Genomic DNA, 22,024 nt, shown 5'->3' on the forward strand with positions numbered 1-22,024 from the left:
TCAGACCCAAACATTTATTTTCTCGCCTGGTGAGAATTTATTTGAAAATAAATGTTTGGGTCTGACCCGCCTCAAGAGAGCAGAAGAAAAAAATTGTCTTCAGGTCAATGTGACCCCGAGGAGAGAGTGAGGGTCAAGTCTGAATGATCCAGTTCTGTTCTGGGTCTGAGCTTCTGCAGGAGACGCTTCATTTTTTAAACCAGCGGATGGAGCTGGAGAAACACCAACACTGTGTTGGAAATGTTACACACAAATGTTTTACACACAAATACACACACCTTGAGGCCTCATCCACACATCACCAGTTCAAACCCTCCTCGGGGTTTGAAGAACTTTTTGAGGACATTTTGAGTTAGTTGTGAGACTCACGTTGCTGTAGATCTGCTGCAGCGTGTCTCGGGCGTTGGACACAGACAGATCTGTGTTCAGGACAAACTTGAGTCCACTCGACGTCTCGTAGAAATGAAGTTTGTATTTACTGGTCTGGAACGAAAGAAACCCGTCCTTCCTGAAGAGAACTGGTCAAGGACTAAACCAGGACTGAACCAGGACTAAACCAGGACTAAACCAGGACTGAACCAGGACTGAACCAGGACTGAACCAGGACTGAACCAGGACTAAACCAGGACTGAACCAGGACTGAACCAGGACTGAACCAGGACTGAACCAGGACTGAACCAGGACTAAACCAGGACTGAACCAGGACTAAACCAGGACTAAATGTAAATGTATATAAAGTACAGATCCTGTTTGGAGACACATTGGTAATGACACGTCCTGTATTATTCATCATGTCTTGAACCTGTTCTGATCATATGTTCTTATTAAACAGGATACATGTCCAGGGGCGACATTTTACTGACGAAGGACCTGATGGAGAACAGCATCCCGTACATGAGTTTAAACTCCTGAAATCACAAACACAAAGAAAAATCACGGACAATAAACAACCTGAAGAACGACACGTGATCAGAATCTGAACACGCATTAAACAGAATCATGCATTAAACATAAATAAAGTGATGTTTTCTTGTTGCTGTGACCTCTTCTTTGGAGATGCCCGCCTGTTTTTTCCTGTTCCACTCGTTATAAAAAAGGCAGTTTCCATTTCGGTCGAAAATGTACAGATTATGAACAGTCATCTGTAAGAGAACAGAACATCACACTTTACACATGTTTACACTTACGGGCTTGTAGGAGTTTAAACAGGCAATTTTATGGAAGCCGAATGAAAAATAACCTCGTGCATATTCTGTAGATGTTAAAATAAAAGTTTCATCACGTGTATTTTCTTCATAAGCAGTAGAATAGTGTATAATCAGTGTTTTTTCTAAATTAGTCTCGGGCTGCAGTTTGTCTGATAATCTCGCTCTTATAATTAAAATTAACTGAGTACTGACGCATGGACCGTGACGTTATAACACTATGAAACCATAAATGCTCCATTATTCCATTTTAAAACCTTATTTTTGTGTTTTTATCGTAAAGTCCTGGAAACAGCGCCGTGTTTACCTTTGCTTCCTCTTCCACCGGAGCTGCCTAAACACGCATGCGCAGAACACGGAGCTGACAGAAAAATCATGGAATAAAAAATATTTATAAATGTCAAAAAAACTAATTATAGCGTTTGAAAAATAAAAAATACACAAAAAATGTCGCATTAGTTTAAGAATAATTTTTTTTCTTTTGACACGAGAGTTTAACAGCGGTCGTCTCTGCGCATGCGCCGTAGTACTGTTTAGATTGAATCAAAATGGCGGCCGCGGTGTCCATGATGTCGGGCTTTGGACCGAACATTTCTTCTCAAAACGAGCTGGTTCCGGACTGGACCCGCACGGAAGTCAGCACCGGGGTGAGTGCTAAACCTGCGGGACAGGTTGGGTTCGGGATCGGCTCGGTTTGGTCCGGTTTGGACGGTAAAAGTTTAAATCAGCGGCTGAATGAGACAGCACTTCTGCGGCACCGGAGGCTAAAGGCTAAAGGAGGCTAACGCAGAGAAGAACCGAACCGAGCCGAACCGAGCCGGGACAGAAAGAAGGAAAAACTAACCATAGACTTCTCAAATAACTCCGCGGTTATTTATTTAAAATAGTTTTTGTGAAAGGACCTGGCGCTTCTGTCGGTCACAAACCTCAACAAACTCCTCAGTCTCTGGGTCAGAACCCGACAGAACCCCCCGAACCCGACAGAACCACCCGAACCCCAGAACCCCCAGAACCGGACAGAAACCCCGAGCCCGACCCGACGGAACCCTGTTTAGATCCGAACTATTGATACATAACAGCGACATCACGATGGGGGCGTTCTACAAACGTCTCTGTGATTGAATGTTCAGCGGTTGCCATGGTGACACGAAGCATCATTTTAGCAAAAAACAGATGATCTGAAAACTCAAGAGAAAAATCCCCAAAGTGATTTAAATTTCACGTTTTCCTGCCTCTGTGATGGTTCATGGTTCATGTTCCTGTTTAAGAGTTTGATTTTGGACTAAACGTGAGCGTGGGGCTTTCTGGGACTTTATAAAAGTTTGATATTATTTGAGAGAGATTTGTTTAACAGCACAGATCAGATTGTGTTCAAACAAAACTCAGATTAAATTATTATTATTATTATTTTTTATTGAACCGTATTAAATCGTTTTGAAATCTATCTTATCGAATCAAAAGTGCTCTGTAGTGCGGCGGTGATCCTGGTCTTTTTCTTTGAGTGTTTTGTGTGGAACAGGTCACATGATCAGTGTGTCATGTTTTCAGACGACCATCATGGCCGTGGAGTACGACGGAGGAGTCGTGATCGGAGCCGACTCCAGGACCACCACAGGGTGAGAGGGACTGAGGGGACGGGGGCGAGAGGGGAGAGGGGGAGAGAGAGGGAGGGACGGGCGGGGATGGGGGGACCGGGGCGAGAGGGGGAGAGAGGGGGAGGACCGGGGCGAGAGGAGGGAGGACCGGGGCGAGAGAGGAGGGAGGGAGACCGGGGCGAGAGGGGGGAGGACCGGGGCGAGAGGGGGAGGGAGAGGGCGAGAGGAGGAGGGACGAGAGGGAGGGAGAGGGAGGGACCGGGCGAGAGGAGGGGAGGACCGGGCGAGAGGAGGGAGGGAGAGGGAGGGAGGACCGGGGCGAGAGGGGGGAGGACCGGGGCGAGAGGGAGGGAGGGACCGGGGCGAGAGGAGGGAGGGACCGGGGCGAGGGGAGGGAGGGACCGGGGCGAGAGGGGGGAGGACTGGGGCGAGAGGAGGGGGACCGGGGAGAGGGGGGAGGACCGGGGCGAGAGGGGGGAGGGAGAGGGGGAGGGAGGCGAGAGGAGGGAGGACCGGGGGAGGAGGGGGACCGGGCGAGGGGAGGGAGGGAGGGACCGGGCGAGAGGAGGAGGGAGGACCGGGGGAGAGGGGGAGGGACCGGGGCGAGAGGAGGGAGGGACCGGGGCGAGGGGGGAGGACGGGGCGAGGGAGGGAGGGACCGGGGGAGGGACGGAGGACCGGGGCGAGGAGGGAGGGACCGGGGCGAGAGGAGGACCGGGCGAGAGGAGGGAGGACCGGGGCGAGGAGGGACCGGGGGCGAGGGGAGGGAGGGACCGGGGCGAGAGGGGGGGAGGACCGGGGCGAGAGGGGGGAGGGAGAGGAGGGAGGACCGGGGCGAGAGGGGAGGAGAGAGGAGGAGGGGGAGGGAGGGAGGACCGGGGGAGAGGAGGAGAGAGGAGGGAGGACCGGGGCGAGAGGGGGGAGGGAGGGAGGGACCGGGGCCTGTTTGAGAGCGTGTGTGACCTTTGACCTTTGTGTTTCAGAGCGTACATCGCCAACAGAGTGACAGACAAACTGACCCCCATCCACGACCGGATCTTCTGCTGCAGGTCTGTCCCACACAGAACCAGAACACAGAACCACCTCACGTTCTAAAGCACCACAGAGAAACACACACTCAGGTTCTACTCAGGATCCACTGACACCACCTCCTCCAAACCGAGGACGAGGATTTCAGTTTGACTGTTCCCGGACTGTTCCCGGACTGTTCCCGGACTGTTCCCGGACTGTTCCCGGACTGTTCCCGGACTGTTCCCGGACTGTTCCCGGACTGTTCCAGGACTAATCTGGTCCTGAATCAGGTCTATAGAGAAAAATCCCACACACCGTCTTACAGACACTACAGGTTTGTCTGACGAAGGCCGAGTGCTGGAACGTTGCACAGTTTGTTCTCATAAATCTCAGTTTGCAGTAAAAGTGTGTGTGAGGTTCCTCTCTGTTCTTGGGCTGTTCCTTCTCCTCCGACGCACACATCTCTAGTACCTGATGTGTGAAGTTGTCGTTCTTTGATATCGTTGGCCTGGATCAGGTCTAAAAGTGAATCACAGCATTTCCACTCTGGTTCTAAATAAATGAATCTGAAGTCGGTTCTAAAGGTTCTGTCTCTGGTCCAGGTCCGGTTCTGCTGCAGACACCCAGGCCATCGCCGACGTCGTGTCCTATCAGCTCGGCTTCCACAGGTACGTGAGGAGAACACGGTCAGGAGAACACGGTCACAGTCAGGAGAACACGGTCAGGGTCAGGTCAGGAGAACACGGTCACAGTCAGGAGAACACGGTCAGGGTCAGGAGAACACGGTCAGGAGAACACGGGTCAGGAGAACACGGTCAGGAGAACACGGTCAGGAGAACACGGTCACAGTCAGGAGAACACGGTCAGGAGAACACGGTCACAGTCAGGAGAACACGGTCACAGTCAGGAGAACACGGTCACGGTCAGGAGAACACGGTCACGGTCAGGAGAACACGGTCAGGGTCAGGAGAACACGGTCAGGTGTCAGGAGAACACGGTCAGGGTCAGGAGAACACGGTCAGGAGAACACGGTCAGGAGAACACGGTCAGGAGAACACGGTCACGGTCAGGAGAACATGGTCAGGAGACACGGTCACGGTCAGGAGAAACACGGTCACGGTCACGGTCAGGAGAACACGGTCAGGTCAGGAGAACACGGTCAGGAGACAGGAGAACACGGTCAGGAGAACACGGTCACGGTCAGGAGAACACGGTCAGGAGAACACGCTCAGTCTATTTAAACTCCATACACTTTCACTAGAATCGTTTGGATAATTTGTGTTTTTGAGGAGGGAACATTAGAACTTTAGAACGTGACTTAAATCTCAGTCAGTTTGTGTGATTCAGGAGTTTTAATGTGGAGAGTCACATTCTGGTGTTTAAACGCAGAGTGTTTTTGTCATCTCAGTATCAAGTATCAGTATCGAGTATCAGTATCAGTATCAGTACAGAGTGTGTTCCTGTGTGTTGTGCAGTATCGAGCTGGACGAGCGCCCCCTGGTGGAGACGGCCGCTCACCTGTTCAAGGCGAGCTGCTACAGGTACAGAGAAGAACTGACCGCAGGAATCCTGGTGGCCGGATGGGACAGACGCCGAGGGGGACAGGTGAGACACGAGGGGGACAGGTGAGACACGAGGAGGACAGGTGAGACACGAGGGGGACAGGTGAGACACGAGGAGGGGGACAGGTGAGACACGAGGAGGGGACAGGACAGGTGAGGACAGGAGGGGGACAGGTGAGACACGAGGGGGACAGGTGAGACACGAGGAGGGGACAGGTGAGACACAGTGAGAGAGGGGGACAGGTGAGACACGAGGGGGAGGACACGAGGGGACAGGTGAGACACGAGGGGACAGGTGAGACACGAGGGGGACAGGTGAGACACGAGGGGGACAGGTGAGACACGAGGGGGGACAGGTGAGACACACGAGGAGGACAGGTGAGACACGAGGGAGAGGGGACAGGTGAGACACGAGAGACAGGGGACAGGGGGACAGGTGAGACACGAGGAGGGGGACAGGGGACAGGTGAGACACGAGGAGGGGACAGGTGAGACACGAGGAGGGGACAGGCAGGTGAGACAGGGAGACACGAGGACAGGTGAGACACGAGGAGGGGGACAGGTGATTTTCTCAGGTGTACAGTGTGTATTTTCAGGTGTACCGCGTGTGTATTTTCAGGTGTACTGCGTGTGTATTTTCAGGTGTACTGCGTGTGTATTTTCAGGTGTACTGCGTGTGTATTTTCAGGTGTACTGCGTGTGTATTTTCAGGTGTACTGTGTGTATTTTCAGGTGTACTGTGTGTATTTTCAGGTGTACTGCGTGTGTATTTTCAGGTGTACTGTGTGTATTTTCAGGTGTACTGCGTGCCGATCGGGGGGATGTTGGTGAGGCAGCCGGTGGCGGTCGGGGGCAGTGGGAGCACCTACATCTACGGCTTCATGGATTCGAACTACAAACCCAACATGACCAAAGAGCAGTGTATGGAGCTGACCGCCGCAGGTACCTGACACACCGCACCGCCGTAACACTGTAACACCCCACCGCAACACCGCACCGCCGTAACACTGTAACACCCCACCGCAACACCGCACCGCCGTAACACAGCACCGGCACCTTAACACTATAACACCACCGTAACACTGCCGTAACACAGCGCCAGCCCTGTAACGCTGCACTGCCGTAACACTGTAAATGGTAAATGGTCACATTTTTCTATAGCGCTTTTCCACCTTCAAGGCTCAAAGCGCTTTACAACAAGGAACCACTCACACATTCACACACCAGTGTACACAGACACTGTGGGCAAGGTGGGTTAAGTGTCTTGCCCAAGGACACAACGACAGCATTCATCTGTGGGAGCTGGAATCACACCAGACAACCTGTGGGTCAGTGGATTTGACCACTCAACCTGTGATGTTTTTGTCGAGAGCTGGAATCAAACCACCAACCTTCAGATCAGTGGGCGAATGCTCCACCAACTGAACTACTGCCACCCGTAACACCAAAGTGCCGCAACACTGTAACACCACCGCAACACAGCACCGCCGTAACACCGCACCAGCGCCACAACACCGCACTGCCGTAACACTGTACCGCCGCACGGCCATAACACTGTAACGCCGCAACGTCGTAGCACTATATTGCCGCACCGCCGCAACGTTGTAACACTGTAACACCGCACCGTCGCAACACTGTAACACAGCACCGTCGCAACACTGTAACACCGCACCAGCGCCACAACACCGCACTGCCGTAACACTGTACCGCCACACGGCCATAACACTGTAAGGCCGCAACGTCGTAGCACTATATTGCCGCACCGTCGTAACACTGTAACACCGCACCGCCGCAACACTGTAACGCCGCACCGTCGTAACACTGTAACACCGCACCGCCGCAACACTGTAACGCCGCACCGTCGTAACACTGTAACGCCGCACCGTCGTAACACCGAACCACTGTAACGCTGCACCGACACAGCACCGCCGCAACACTGTAACGCCGTAACAGTGCACCAGTGCCGCCCCGCCATAACATCGTAACACTGCACCACCTTAACACCGCACCACTCTATTGTTGTGTGTTTGTTGTGTGTTTGTAGTGCAGCTCTGACTCTGTTGTGTGTTTGTTGTTTTTGTTGTGCAGCTCTGACTCTGTTGTGTGTTTGTTGTGTTTGTTGTGCAGCTCTGACTTTTGTGTGTTTGTAGTGCAGCTCTGACTCTGTTGTGTTTGTTGTGTTGTGTGCAGCTCTGACTCTGTTGTGTGTTTTGTTGTGCAGCTCTGACTCTGTTGTGTGTGTGCAGCTCTGACTCGTGTGTGTTTGTTGTGTGTTTGTTGTGCAGCTCTGACTTGTGTGTGTGTTTGTTGTGTGTTTGTAGTGCAGCTCTGACTCTGTTGTGTGTTTGTTGTGTGTTTGTAGTGCAGTTCTGACTCTGTTGTGTGTTTGTTGTGCAGCTCTGACTGTTGTGTGTTTGTTGTGTGTTTGTTAGTGCAGCTCTGACTCTGTTGTGTGTTGTTGTGTTGTTGTAGTGCAGCTCTGACTCTGTTGTGTGTTTGTTGTGCAGCTCTGACTCTGTTGTGTTTGTTGTGTGTTTGTTGTGTGTTTGTTGTGCAGCTCTGACTCTGTTTGTGTGTTTGTTGTGTGTTTGTAGTGCAGCTCTGACTCTGTTGTGTGTTTGTTGTGTGTTTGTAGTGCAGCTCTGACTCTGTTGTGTGTTTGTTGTGTGTTTGTAGTGCAGCTCTGACTCTGTTGTGTGTTTGTAGTGCAGCTGTGACTCTGTTGTGTGTTTGTAGTGCAGCTCTGACTCTGTTGTGTGTTTGTTGTGTGTTTGTTGTGCAGCTCTGACTCTGTTGTGTGTTTGTTGTGTGTTTGTAGTGCAGCTCTGACTCTGTTGTGTGTTGTTGTGTTTGTTTGTGCAGCTCTGACTCTGTTGTGTGTTTGTTGTGTGTTTGTAGTGCAGCTCTGACTCTGTTGTGTGTTGTGTGTGTGTGTTCTGTTGTGTGTTTGTTGTGTGTTTGTTGTGCAGCTCTGACTCTGGCGATGGAGCGTGATGGTTCCAGTGGGGGTGTGGTGCGTCTGGCGTCCATCTCAGAGGAGGGAGTGGAGCGTCGAGTCATCCTGGGGAACCAACTGCCCAAGATCTCCACACACTGAACACCTCCCAACATCTCCAAAACATCTGAGGGTCTCTGAGGGTCTGTGAGGGTCTCTGAGGGTCTCTGAGCGTCTCTCGGGGCTTTAGTTCAGTTTGTACCTTTTGTTGTTGTTGTTGAATAAATTGCTCTTCTTTGTCACCAGCGTCTTGAGTTTTTTTCTGACCAATCACAGCGTCTCGTCGCCTCTGATCCCGCCCCCTCCTCACTGCTCATTGGTCAGAAACGGCGTCAGTCTGAACTCCTCCAACAGAGTCTCAACTTTCAAATGTTTCACAAGAAAATCTGATTTTACACAAGACCAGGACTGAACCAGGACTAAACCAGGACTGAACCAGGACTGAACCAGGACTGAACCAGGACTGAACCAGGTCTGAACCAGGTCTAAACCAGGTCTAAACCAGGACTGAACCAGGTCTGAACCAGGTCTGAACCAGGTCTAAACCAGGTCTAAACCAGGTCTAAACCAGGACTGAACCAGGTCTGAACCAGGTCTGAACCAGGTCTAAACCAGGTCTAAACCAGGTCTAAACCAGGACTGAACCAGGACTGAGACAGGATCTGTCTGGAGACTCTTGACTCTTGGTGGAACATGACAAAGTAAAAGTACTTTAACATAAAATACTTTTACTTGAGTACATGTGAGAGCAGGTGTGTGTACTTTCTACTGCAGTACGTTTTAGAACTGAAAAGTAAAAGTATTTTGATATTTGAAAGCTGCTCAAGTTTTATATTTAACACAAAAACAGGAATAAAAACATAAATCTGAACAATTCTGTATCAAAAACACAAATTAAGTTTTATTCGATCTCAAAATCTGACACACAAAGTACTTTTACAAACAGGTACTTTAATACTTTTACTCTAATATTTACTTGAGTATCACAGTCGAGTTTTTCCACCGATGCTCCTCAGTTTATATTTACACTATAGAAAAGCTGCAGCTGTTTGGTCCATGTCAGGGGGCGGAGTCAGGGGTTCAGGGGGCGGGTTTAGGGGGCAGGGTGGTTTTGCTGTTTCATTGACTTCTGTGTTTGACATGTCCTTCCTCTGAGAGTCACACTCCCCTGTGATTGGTCAGAGCCACCTGTCAGTCACACGTAAGGCCCGCCTCCAGATGTGAGTGACAGCGGCAGGAGCCAATCACGTCGCAGCGTCTCCGAACAAACGAACAGGAAGAACCAATCACAGAGTCCACTTCAGACACCTGCAGAGAAACAGGATTAAACCAGAACTAAACCAGGGTCTAAACCAGGACTAAACCAGGTCTAAACCAGGACTGAACCTGTGTGTGTGCGTGTGTGACCTGGTCTCTCGGTGTGTGTGTCGGTGTGTGTGTGACCTGGTCTGTGTGTGTGTGTGTGACCTGGTCTCTCGGTGTGTGTGTGTGTGTGTGTGTGACCTGGTCTCTCGGTGTGTGTGTGTGTGTGTGTGTGTGACCTGTCTCTCGGTGTGTGTGTGTGTGTGTGTGTGTGTGTGTGACCTGGTCTCTCGTGTGTGTGTGTGTGTGTGTGTGTGTGTGACCTGGTCTCTCGTGTGTGTGTGTGTGTGACCTGGTCTCTCGGTGTGTGTGTGTGTGTGTGTGTGACCTGGTCTCTCGGTGTGTGTGTGTGACCTGGTCTCTCGGTGTGTGTGTGGTGTGTCTCTGGTGTGTGTGTGTGACCTGGTCTCGTGTGTGTGTGTGTGTGACCTGGTCTCTCGGTGTGTGTGTGTGTGTGTGTGTGCGTGTGCGACCTGGTCTCTCGGTGTGTGTGAGTCTGTGTGTGTGTGTGCGTGTGCCGGTGTGTGTGACCTGGTCTCTCGGTTTGTATGTATGTGTGTGTGACCTGGTCTCTCGGTGTGTGTGTGTGTGTGTGACCTGGTCTCTCGGTGTGTGTGTGTGTGTGACCTGGTCTCTCGGTGTGTGTGTGTGTGTGTGTGTGACGTGGTCTCTCGGTGTGTGTGTGTGTGTGTCTGTGTGTGTGTGAGACCTGGTCTCTCGTGTGTGTGTGCGTGTGTGTGACCTGGTCTGTCGTGTGTGTGTGTGTGTGTGTGTGACCTGGTCTCTCGTGTGTGTGTGTGTGTGGTGTGGTGTGTGTGACTGTGGTGTGACCTGTGGTGTGTGTGTGTGTGTGTGTGTCTCGGTGTGTGTGTGTGTCGGTGTGTGTGACCTGGTCTCTCGGTGTGTGTGTGTGTGTGTGTGACCTGGTCTCTCGGTGTGTGTGTGTGTGACCTGGTCTCTCGGTGTGGTGTGTGTCTGTGTGTGTGTGTGTGTCGGTGTGTGTGTGTGTGTGCGTGTGTGACCTGGTCTGTTCTGTGTGTCGGTGTGTGTGACCTGGTGTGTGTGTGTCTGGTGTCTGGTGTGTGTGTGTGTGTGTGTGTGTGACCTGGTCTGGTGTGTGTGACTCGGTGTGTGTGTGGTCTCTCGGTGTGTGTGTGTCGGTGTGTGTGACGTGGTCTCTCGGTGTGTGTGTGTGTGTCGGTGTGTGTGACGTGTCTCTCGTGTGTGTGTGTGTGTGTGCGTGTGTGACGTGGTCTCTCTCGTGTGTGTGTGTGTCGGTGTGTGTGACGTGGTCTCTCGGTGTGTGTGTGTGTGTGTGCGTGTGTGACCTGGTCTCTTGGTGTGTGTGTCGGTGTGTGTGACCTGGTCTCTCGGTGTGTGTGTGTGTGCGCGTGTGTGACCTGGTCTGTCGGTGTGTGTGACTCGGTGTGTGTGACCTGGTCTCTCCGTGTGTGTGTGTGTGTGTGTGTGTCGGTGTGTGTGTGACTCGGTGTGTGTGACGTGGTCTCTCGGTGTGTGTGTGTCGGTGTGTGTGACCTGGTCTCTCCGTGTGTGTGTGTGTGTGAGTCGGTGTGTGTGTGACTCGGTGTGTGTGACCTGGTCTCTCGGTGTGTGTGTGTGTGTGTCGGTGTGTGTGAGTCGGTGTGTGTGTGACTCGGTGTGTGTGACCTGGTCTCTCGGTGTGTGTGTGTGCGTCGGTGTGTGTGACCTGGTCTCTCGGTGTGTGAGCAGACACTTGGTGCAGCAGTATCGCCCTCCGCAGGTGGTGCAGGTGTAGTGCGACGGGAAACCGCAGACGCAGCAGAAGGAGCGGGGCGGCAGCGAGGAGGGCGGGGCCACGGCCGACAGGTAGTTAGGCTCCGCCCTCTCCGACAGGTTCTGCAAACAACATCACAGTGTGTCAGGTGTGTGTCAGGTGTCCTCCCGTGTGTGTCAGGTGCCCTCCCGTGTGTGTGTCAGGTCCCTGTGTGTGTGTGTGTGTGTCGGGTCCCTGTGTGTGTGTGTGTGTGTGTCGTGGTCAGGTCCCTGTGTGTGTGTGTCGGGTCCCTGTGTGTGTGTGTGTGTCCCTGTGTGTGTGTCCCTGTGTGTGTGTGTGTGTGTGTGTCTGTGTGTGGGTCCCTGTGTGTGTGTGTCGGGTCCCTGTGTGTGTGTGTGTGTGTGTGTGTGTGTCCCTGTGTGTGTGGGTCCCTGTGTGTGTGTGTGTCAGGTCCCTGTGTGTGTGTGTGTCAGGTCCCTGTGTGTGTGTGTGTCAGGTCCCGTGTGTGTGTGTGTGTGTGTCGGGTCCCTGTGTGTGTGTGTGTGTGTGTCAGGTCCCTGTGTGTGTGTCAGGTCCCTGTGTGTGTGTGTGTGTGTATGTACCTCTTCTTCCAGCAGGGCGCTGAAGTTCTTCCTGAACCTTTGTTTGAAATGATCTCCACGAGTTTTCCTCCTCCTCTTCTCTACAACACAGACCAGAACTAGACCAGGACTAGACCAGAACTAGACCAGAACTAGACCGGGACTAGACCGGGACTAGACCAGAACTAGACCAGAACTAGACCGGGACTAGACCGGGACTAGACCAGGACTAAACCAGAACTAAACCAGGACTAAACCAGGACTAAACCAGGTCTGGACCAGGACTAAACCAGAACTAAACCAGAACTAAATCAGGACTAAATCAGGTCTAAACCAGGTCTAAACCAGGTCTAAACCAGAACTAAACCAGGACTAAACCAGGACTAAACCAGGACTAAACCAGGACTAAACCAGGTCTAAACCAGGACTAAACCAGAACTAAACCAGAACTAAATCAGGACTAAATCAGGTCTAAACCAGGTCTAAACCAGGTCTAAACCAGGACTAAACCAGAACTAAACCAGGACTAAACCAGGACTAAACCAGGACTAAACCAGAACTAAACCAGGACTAAACCAGGACTAAACCAGAACTAAATCAGGACTAAATCAGGTCTAAACCAGGTCTAAACCAGGTCTAAACCAGGACTAAACCAGAACTAAACCAGGTCTAAACCAGGTCTAAACCAGGACTAAACCAGGTCTAAACCAGGTCTAAACCAGGACTAAACCAGAACTAAACCAGGTCTAAACCAGGACTAAACCAGAACTAAACCAGGACTAAACCAGGACTAAACCAGGACTAAACAGGGTTCAGACCTGGTTCCTCGGTCTCGCTGAAGGCCGGCAGTCGAGCGGTGGGTCCAGGAGGAGGAAGAGACGACAGAGGGTCGTCCTGGAAACACAAACACACAAACAGTTGTATCAGTATCTTCGTTCTGATTGGTCGGTTCTTAAAGTTCATATTTTGATTTAAATGTTACGTCCAAACCCCAGGGTCATGAAGAGCAGGTCACAGGTCAAAGGTCAGAGAGAGAGAGGGGGGGGTCACACTTTCACACACAAACTGAACCGGAGCCAGAGTCCGGGAACACTGACCTCTGACCTCTGACCTCCCCCTCTGACCTCCCCCTCTGACCTCTGACCTCCCCCTCTGACCCCCGACCCGTCCTCTGGTCCTGACCTGGAAGTTGTCCTTCTCCAGAGCCTCGAGTTGTCGGGTCAAACGTCGCTGCCTCGTGGCCTCGTCCAAAACCCTCCTCTGCCCCGCCTCCACGCGAGCTGTCGACCAATCAGGAGAGAGACGAGAGTGAGAGAGGACACAGCCAATCAGGAGAGAGAGAGAGGACACAGCCAATCAGGAGAGAGTGAGAGAGGACACAGCCAATCAGGAGAGAGGACACAGCCAATCAGAGAGAGAGAGAGACACAGCCAATCAGGAGAGAGAGAGAGAGGACACAGCCAATCAGGAGAGAGGAGAGAGAGGACACAGCCAATCAGGAGAGAGGAGAGAGAGGACACAGCCAATCAGGAGAGAGGAGAGAGGAGACACAGCCAATCAGAGAGAGAGAGACACAGCCAATCAGAGAGAGAGAGAGGACACAGCCAATGAGAGAGGACACAGCCAATCAGGAGAGAGGAGAGAGGACACAGCCAATCAGGAGAGAGGAGAGAGGACACAGCCAATCAGAAACGGTCATTCTGGCCTCAGTGTTTATTTTTGGTTCTTTTTTTCGCGGGTCAAATTTTAATCTGTAGAAAGTGAAATCTGAAATAAAATAAACTCATTTAATTTATCTAAAGTTTCCATAAAACTCTGATCTGTTCTGTTGTTGTGTTTTCGACTGAACTAAAGTTAAAAACAGCTGAGAAACACCTGGAAACTACCACTTGATGACATCACAAGGTGGAGCAGAGCGTTTAATAAAGAGTCACTCAAACATGTGAATGAAACAAACACGAGTCCAGCTCTGAGAGTGACGAGGAACAACACAACAACAAAACACAACAACAGAACAACACAACAGAACAACACAACAACAGAACAAAACAAAACAGAACATTAGAACATGATTTAAACGTCACAGAGTTCGGTTTGTTTTTCTGTTTCGGGTTTTTCGGAGCTGAACAAACAGAACCGCGGAGTTTGGGTCTGAACAGCCCCGGTTTATCTCAGGTCATGTTTTTGTGCTGGTTTTAAGGTGTTTTTGTCATGTTTTTGTCATGTTTTCGTGGTGTTTTGTGCTGTTTTGTTCGGACTCACCGGAGCTCTTCTTCTCCAGCACCATGGCGGCGGTACGGCGGCTGCGCAGGGACACGGGGACAAACGCGAAGCGGCTTCACTTGTGTGTTCTGTTTTTAAAAAAATATTATTATGGTAATTTTTTGTACTGTTATTATCATTATTTTATATATATACATATATAGTATAACTATAAAATAATAATATTAAATGATAATAAAATGTTTTTGTTTTTTCCATATTTTTATTCCATTCCAAAGTTCACGCATATTAACAAAACAGAAACAGAAAGAACAAAAGTAGAACTACAAAAATACATCAATAAAATGTGTTAAAAAAGAAAGAAAAGGAGGTTTCCCACATAGCAAAAAATATCCGCGGCGGATCCGCCCGGAGATTCGCGGCGGATCCGCAGAACGGATCCGCATCGGTCACTTGCACATCGCCGCGGATCAGCAACGGAATCGCGCGGGATCCGCGGCGGAGGCGCGGCTGATCCGCTGCGTGTCTCGCGGATTCGCCCAGGACCCGTTTTGGATCCGCTTTCAGAACCGGGTTATCTGCCCCGGATCTGCCGCGGATCTGTTTATTGTGTCGTTCGGAGCCTAAATATGTTTCAGATTTAATACTGATCCACTTCCTGCTGACCTAAAAACACCAGCAGCATTTGTGTTGTAATTGTACATAAAACTTTTACAGCAACTATTAAAACTAGGATATAAAGGCTTAAATTTAAAAACATAAACTTAAACAATGTCAGAGTTGGATCAGTGAAATCCTCCTGTCACTAAATCTCATTAGTTAAGAAAAAAAGAAACTTTTTTTTTTTTTTACATTGTGAACAATATTTATTTAAATCATTAATTATAAATCTTAGGACATGAATAATTATTATTAATGTTATAGGACTTATAAATATAAACCCTTTGAGTTAAACAATGCTTCATTCTTAATATGAAAATGACAATTTACAGTTTTTACTAAAAACAGTTCAAGTTAAGCAAAGTTTTTTTTTTTTTTTAAATGGCAAAAAACAAATCTAAGTTCTATGAGTAAAAGCCTGGACAGATGAGTGCAGCCGAACCAAACTGTAAAACTCAAACTGAACCTGTGTTTCCACCACAGAACAATTACACACATGGTTGTTCTTCTAGACTGTGAAGTGTGGAGCTTCAGAGCCTCTGTCTTTAACTTCAGTCTGAGGCAGATGTTTTGAGGCAGATGTTTTGAGGCAGATGTTTTGAGGCAGATGTTTTGAGGCAGATGTTTTGAGGCAGATGTTTTGAGGCAGATGTTTTGAGGCAGATGTTTTGAGGCAGGCAGATGTTTTGAGGCAGATGTTTTGAGGCAGATGTTTTGAGGCAGATGTTTTGAGGCAGATGTTTTGAGGCAGATGTTTTGAGGCAGATGTTTTGAGGCAGAGGTTTTGAGGCAGATGTTTTGAGGCAGATGTTTTGAGGCAGATGTTGGTGCAGTGAGTCTGGTTCCTCTTCAGTTCTTCTGGTGAAGATCCAGTCTGTCAGTGTTCAGCTCTGAGCTTCCCTTTTCTCACAGCATCTGAAATGACTCCAGTGAGAGTTAAACTCCTCATTACTCCTCTTGTTCTTGTGAGGAGTGTGGGTTCAGGTTTGTGAAGAACATTGTAAGTCCTGACAGTGGCTGTGTGATGTGAACATGAAAGGTGAACACTTGATTGGAGAGATGCACTTACAGAGGGTCAGTCTGTAAACTCCACCACAGCAGCTTCTGAAAGAAACAATCTGCACAACAACAGCTGTGATTATAATGTGCAGATGTTTAGTTCTGAAAGTGAATAAAAGAAGGTTAATACAGTAAACTTACAGAGGATCTGCCTCTACATCCCCACCAGAGGGAATCCTGTAAAACATCAAATAAGAGAAACACAAATATCAGTTTGGATCATTTCAGGCCCCAGTGTTTAACACAAGTGCAGTATTTACCTCCAGAGGGTCTTTATCAGGCCCTTATCTTCTTATTAACCACAGTAGATTCTGAAACACACATGAAAAACATGGTTTAACTCAGAGGAAATACTTCAGCGCAGTAAAACTGAACTCTTTTGTTTTAGTTTGAGCCTGAGTTTGAACATGAGACGTATTTCACTGCTGTTAATACACAATACTCGACTACATTTACTTTTACCACAACATTTCAAATATAATCATCAGTTTATGATGTGTTCATGATCAATATCAGTGTCATTTACATGTGACACATTAGTGTTCATGTCAACATCTCACTGAAAGTCTGAAGCCCCGTCTCAAGTCCCAGAACAGAAAGTTAGAGACAAAGTCAGATCTGACTCCAAACTAAATCTTCACTGTCACAGAAACCATGAAAAGTACTGACTCCAGATCAGAAGGACAGAGATGGAGACACTCAGCAGAAGGACAGAGTCCTGATGGAGACACTCAGCAGAAGGACAGAGTCCTGATGGAGACACTCAGCAGAAGGACAGAGTCCTGATGGAGACACTCAGCAGAAGGACAGAGTCCTGATGGAGACACTCAGCAGAAGGACAGAGTCCTGATGGAGACACTCAGCAGAAGGACAGAGTCCTGATGGAGACACTCAGCAGAAGGACAGAGTCCTGATGTCATCTGGGAAAAACAACATCAGTTTTGAGTTGTTATTTAACGTTAGCTGTTGTTAAAAGTTGTGCTTTTTATTACGTTAAATTATTGTGTTAAATTATTGTATTAAGGCAGTGACATGATGCACTTTAGTCTCAACTCAACAGTCAAAACTCTAGTCTACACAAATAATAATGATGATCTGTGGTTAAAAACACAACCAGATCAGACACCTGTGTCACCGTCGCTCCACAGCCGTCACAAGGTCACACAGAGCATGTCACAGTCACACACAGTCACACAGTCACACGGTCACACGTCACACAGTCACACATGACACACGAGTCACACATGTTACAGTCACACGTAACACACAAACACACACACACACATGAGTCACACATAAACACACACAGTCACACATGTCACACAGTCACACATTACACATTCACACATGTCACACATGAGTCACACATGTAAACACACACACACACAGTCACACATAAACACACACAGTCACACATACACACAGTCACACATGTACACACAGTCACACATGTAAACACACACAGTCACACATGTCACACATGTCACACATAAACACAGTCACACATGTACAGTCACACATGTAAACACACAAACACACACAGTCACACATGTAAACACATAAACACACACAGTCACACATGTAAACACACACAGTCACACATGTAAACACACACAGTCACACATCACACAGTCACACACAGTCACACAGTAAACACACACAGTAAACACACACAGTAAACACACAAACACACACAGTCACACATGTAAACACACACAGTCACACATAAACACACACAGTCACACATGTAAACACACACAGTCACACATGTAAACACACACAGTCACACATGTCACACAGTCACACACACATGTAAACACACACACACACAGTCACACATGTAAACACACAAACACACACAGTCACACATGTAAACACACACAGTCACACATGTAACACACAACACACACAGTCACACATCACACAGACACATGTAACAAACACACACAGTCACACACACATAAACACACACAGTCACACATGTAAACACACACAGTCACACATGTCACACAACACAAACACACACAGTCACACATGTAAACACATAAACACACAGTCACACATGTAAACACATAAACACACACAGTCACACATGTAAACACATAAACACACAGTCACACATGTAAACACATAAAACACACACAGTCACACATGTAAACACATAAACACACACAGTCACACATGTAAACACATAAACACACACAGTCACACATGTAAACACAAACACACACAGTCACACATGTAAACACATCACACAACACACATAAACACACACAGTCACACATGTAAAACATAAACACACAGTCACACATGTAAACACACATAAACACACACAGTCACACATGTCACACAACACACATAACACACACACACACACAACACACACACAGTCACACATGAACCACACAGTCACACATGTAAACACATAAACACACACAGTCACACATGTAAACACACACAAACACATGTAAAACACACACAGTCACACATGTAAACACATAAACACACAGTCACACATGTAAACACATAAACACACACAGTCACACATGTAAACACATAAACACACACAGTCACACATGTAAACACACACACATGTAAACACATAAACACACACAGTCACACATGTAAACACATAAACACACACAGTCACACATGTAAACACACACAGTCACACATGTAAACACATAAACACACACAGTCACACATGTAAACACATAAACACACACAGTCACACATGTAAACACACAAACACACACAGTCACACATGTAAACACATAAACACACACAGTCACACATGTAATATAACGTTAACGTTATGTACATTAATCATGACTCATACAATTCACTTTTAAACTATTTCTTCCAGTTAAATCCGCGGACAACAGGTGGATGTTGTTTCTTTCTCTCAGGTTCTGATCACGGCTCATGAGTCAGTGACGCGTCCGCGCAGCGAATCTGAACCGGTTTAGCCGCGGATCCGCGCATTGACAGAACAAATCATTGTGTCAAAAACAAAGTGTTGTGTTAAAAGTGCGTTCACAGTGCGGATCTAAGATGATTTAACCGCAGATTCTCTCTGTAACAGCAGCTCATCCAAGGGTTAGAGTTACAACAGTCAGAAAGTGAAGACGGAACAAATACGCAGCGGATCCGCAAAGCGGACGGACTGTGGGGCGGATCCTGATGCTGGTAGAAGAAGGAAACTCACCTGTTGTCCGCGGATTTAACTGTAAGTAATAGTTTAAAAGTGAATTGTATTAGTCATGATTCATGTACATTGTGACGTCTGTACGTGTGTGACTGTGTGTGTGTGTGTGTGTGTGTGTGTGTGTGTGTGTGTGTGTGTGTGTGTGTGTGTGTGTGTGTGTGTGTGTGTGTGTGTGTGTGTGTGTGTGTGTGTGTGTGTGTGTGTGTGTGTGACTGTGTGTGTGTGTGTGTGTGTGTGTGTGTGTGTGTGTGTGTGTGTGTGTGTGTGTGTGACTGTGTGTGTGTGTGTGTGTGTGTGTGTGTGTGTGTGTGTGTGTGTGTGTGTGTGTGACTGGTGTGTGTGTGTGTGTGTGTGTGTGTGTGTGTGTGTGTGTGTGTGTGTGTGTGTGTGTGACTGTGTGTGTGTGTGTGTGTGTGTGTGTGTGTGTGTGTGTGTGTGTGTGACTGTGTGTGTGTGTGTGTGTGTGTGTGTGTGTGTGACTGTGTGTGTGTGTGTGTGTGTGTGTGTGTGTGTGTGTGTGTGTGTGTGACGTGTGTGTGTGTGTGTGTGACTGTGTGTGTGTGTGTGTGTGTGTGTGTGTGTGTGTGTGTGTGTGACTGTGTGTGTGTGTGTGTGTGTGTGTGTGTGTGTGTGTGTGTGTGACTGTGTGTGTGTGTGTTGTGTGTGTGTGTGTGTGTGTGACTGTGTGTGTGTGTGTGTGTGTGTGTGTGTGTGTGTGTGTGGTGTGTGTTGTGTGTGTGTGTGTGTGTGTGTGTGTGTGTGTGTGAGTGTGTGTGTGTGTGTGTGTGTGTGTGTGTGTGTGTGTGTTGTGTGTGTGTGTGTGTGTGTGTGTGTGTGTGTGTGTGTGTGTGTGTGTGTGGTGTGTGTGTGTGTGTGTGTGTGTGTGTGTGTGTGTGTGTGTGTGTGTGTGTGTGTGTGACTGTGTGTGTGTGTGTGTGTGTGTGTGTGTGTGTGTGTGTGTGTGTGTGTGTGTGTGTGTGTGTGTGTGTGTGTGTGACTGTGTGTGTGTGTGTGTGTGTGACTGTGTGTGTGTGTGTGTGTGTGTGTGTGTGTGTGTGTGTGTGTGTGTGTGTGTGTGTGTGTGTGTGTGTGTGTGTGTGTGTGTGTGTGTGTGTGTGTGTGTGACTGTGTGTGTGTGTGTGTGTGTGTGTGTGTGTGACTGTGTGTGTGTGTGTGTGTGTGTGTGTGTGTGTGTGTGTGTGTGTGTGTGTGTGTGTGTGTGTGTGTGTGTGTGTGTGTGTGTGTGTGTGTGTGTGTGTGTGTGTGTGTGTGTGTGTGTGTGACTGTGTGTGTGTGTGTGTGTGTGTGTGTGTGTGTGTGTGTGTGTGTGTGTGTGTGTGTGTGTGTGTGTGTGTGTGACTGTGTGTGTGTGTGTGTGTGTGTGTGTGTGTGTGTGTGTGTGTGTGTGTGTGTGTGTGTGTGTGTGTGTGACTGTGTGTGTGTGTGTGTGTGTGTGTGTGTGTGTGTGTGTGTGTGTAACTGTGTGTGTGTGTGTGTGTGTGTGTGTGTGTGTGTGTGTGTGTGTGTGTGTGTGTGTGTGTGTGTGTGTGTGTGTGTGTGTGTGTGTGTGTGTGTGTGTGTGTGTGTGTGTGTGTGTGTGTGATGTGTGTGTGATCAGTTTTGACGAGTGCAGCAGCAGCTGATGTGATGAAGTGAGGTTGGGTGTCGAGACAACTGCATCTCCTGAGGTAAATCTCAATCTAAATACTATTTTTATATATCGTTGTAACTCTGCTCTGTGATCATTTGTCTCTTGAAGTTTTCCCCTCGACTGTGGAGCCGCTGTGACTCCGGTGTCTCAACTGGTTGTGTTTTTAACCACAGATTTTTATTATTATTATTATTATTATTATTATTATTTGTGCAGTGTGACTCTTAAGACTAAAGTACAGTCATGTCGGTGCCTTAATACAATAATGTAAAGCATAACTTTTAACAACAGAACATTAACTAATCAACCAAAACTTATATTGTTTTCCCCAGACGACAGCTCTTCTGCTGAGTCCCCATAAGGACCTGCACACTGATCACAAGTAAAAGTTAAGTTTTAAGAATAAGATATTTGTTCACTCTCCTCTGTCCAGGCTTTTACTCATATGACTTATATTTGTATTTTTGCTTTTTTTTAAACTTTGCTTAATATGAACTATTTTAGTAAAGATTGCAAATTGTAATTTTCATTTTTAGAACAATGCATCGGTTCACTCAAAGGGCAGACGGTCCTGTACCGTTAATAATAATGACTCATGTTCTAAGATTTGTAATAAATGAATAAAATAAACATCGTTTACATTGTAAAAAATCTGCTGCTTCTTTTGTTAAATAATGAGATTTAATGTTAGATTATCACTGATCCAACTTTGAGTTGTTGAGGTTCATGTTTTTAAATGTAAATGTATGTATATGTGGTCCCAGTTGTCTCAGCGCACCCAGCTTCAGGACCATGCGTTGTGTTTGGTGATGTAAGAGGTTGTGGTAGGTGTGGTGCGGGGAGAAGGACCACAACAGACACAGCGGTTCTTTTTGATTGTGGAATGGGGTACAGCCAGTGTATTTATTTGATGAGTTCCAATAGTGATAACAGGTGTTTCGTACAGTTGCTTGGCTCATGGGACCTTACGGAGTGAGGGCAGAGAGAAGAGGCCGAGAGGCGCCTGCGCAGCCTCTTCACGCTGCCGCTACGGTGGCTGCACTTGGACATGGGCCAAAAACAACAAAAAACAGTAACTGCGGCCTCGACAAGTAAACAAAGTACAGGAGCACCACCTAGTGGTCACTCCCTTACATAAACATCTACATCCTGGGTG

General features: G+C 48.2%; 3 protein-coding genes and 1 long non-coding RNA gene across 4 annotated transcripts in view; 1 reads left to right on the forward strand and 3 right to left on the reverse strand.

Annotated features, from left to right (window-relative positions):
• trappc1 (trafficking protein particle complex subunit 1) overlaps positions 1–1,592 on the reverse strand; it is a 3,179-nt gene extending 1,587 nt beyond the window's left edge. The window contains exons 1-4 of the mRNA XM_020936590.2: positions 1,513–1,592; positions 1,044–1,142; positions 838–908; positions 370–508 (exon numbers count right to left, since the gene is read on the reverse strand). Coding sequence (XP_020792249.1) covers positions 370–508; positions 838–908; positions 1,044–1,142 — 309 coding nt within the window. The 5' untranslated portion in view covers positions 1,513–1,592. The remainder of the gene's footprint in view (positions 1–369; positions 509–837; positions 909–1,043; positions 1,143–1,512) is intronic.
• A 112-nt stretch (positions 1,593–1,704) lies between these two features.
• Positions 1,705–8,610, forward strand: psmb6 (proteasome 20S subunit beta 6). The gene is made up of 7 exons (XM_020936548.2): positions 1,705–1,852; positions 2,754–2,821; positions 3,784–3,849; positions 4,414–4,479; positions 5,287–5,416; positions 6,171–6,315; positions 8,343–8,610. The coding sequence occupies exons 1-7, from the start codon at positions 1,754–1,756 to the stop codon at positions 8,468–8,470; spliced, it is 702 nt and encodes a 233-aa protein (XP_020792207.1). The 5' UTR covers positions 1,705–1,753; the 3' UTR covers positions 8,471–8,610.
• Positions 8,611–9,242: 632 nt separating this feature from the next.
• znhit1 (zinc finger, HIT-type containing 1) lies at positions 9,243–14,381 on the reverse strand. Its single transcript, XM_055150051.1, has 6 exons — positions 14,330–14,381; positions 13,250–13,347; positions 12,886–12,961; positions 12,089–12,168; positions 11,439–11,608; positions 9,243–9,676 (listed from the first exon to the last, which is right to left on the reverse strand). Exons 1-6 carry the CDS (start codon positions 14,352–14,354, stop codon positions 9,655–9,657), a joined length of 471 nt encoding a protein of 156 aa, XP_055006026.1. The 5' UTR covers positions 14,355–14,381; the 3' UTR covers positions 9,243–9,654.
• Positions 14,382–15,631: 1,250 nt separating this feature from the next.
• Positions 15,632–16,652, reverse strand: LOC129407835 (uncharacterized). The gene is made up of 3 exons (XR_008631729.1): positions 16,270–16,652; positions 16,151–16,186; positions 15,632–16,068 (listed from the first exon to the last, which is right to left on the reverse strand). It is a non-coding gene; the product is annotated as an uncharacterized LOC129407835 (long non-coding RNA).
• Positions 16,653–22,024: the final 5,372 nt, after the last annotated feature.

This window comes from Boleophthalmus pectinirostris, unplaced genomic scaffold (genome assembly GCF_026225935.1).
Source record: "Boleophthalmus pectinirostris isolate CB_2022bp ecotype Guang Dong unplaced genomic scaffold, ASM2622593v1 HiC_scaffold_14, whole genome shotgun sequence".
Classification (NCBI taxonomy): domain Eukaryota; kingdom Metazoa; phylum Chordata; class Actinopteri; order Gobiiformes; family Gobiidae; genus Boleophthalmus; species Boleophthalmus pectinirostris.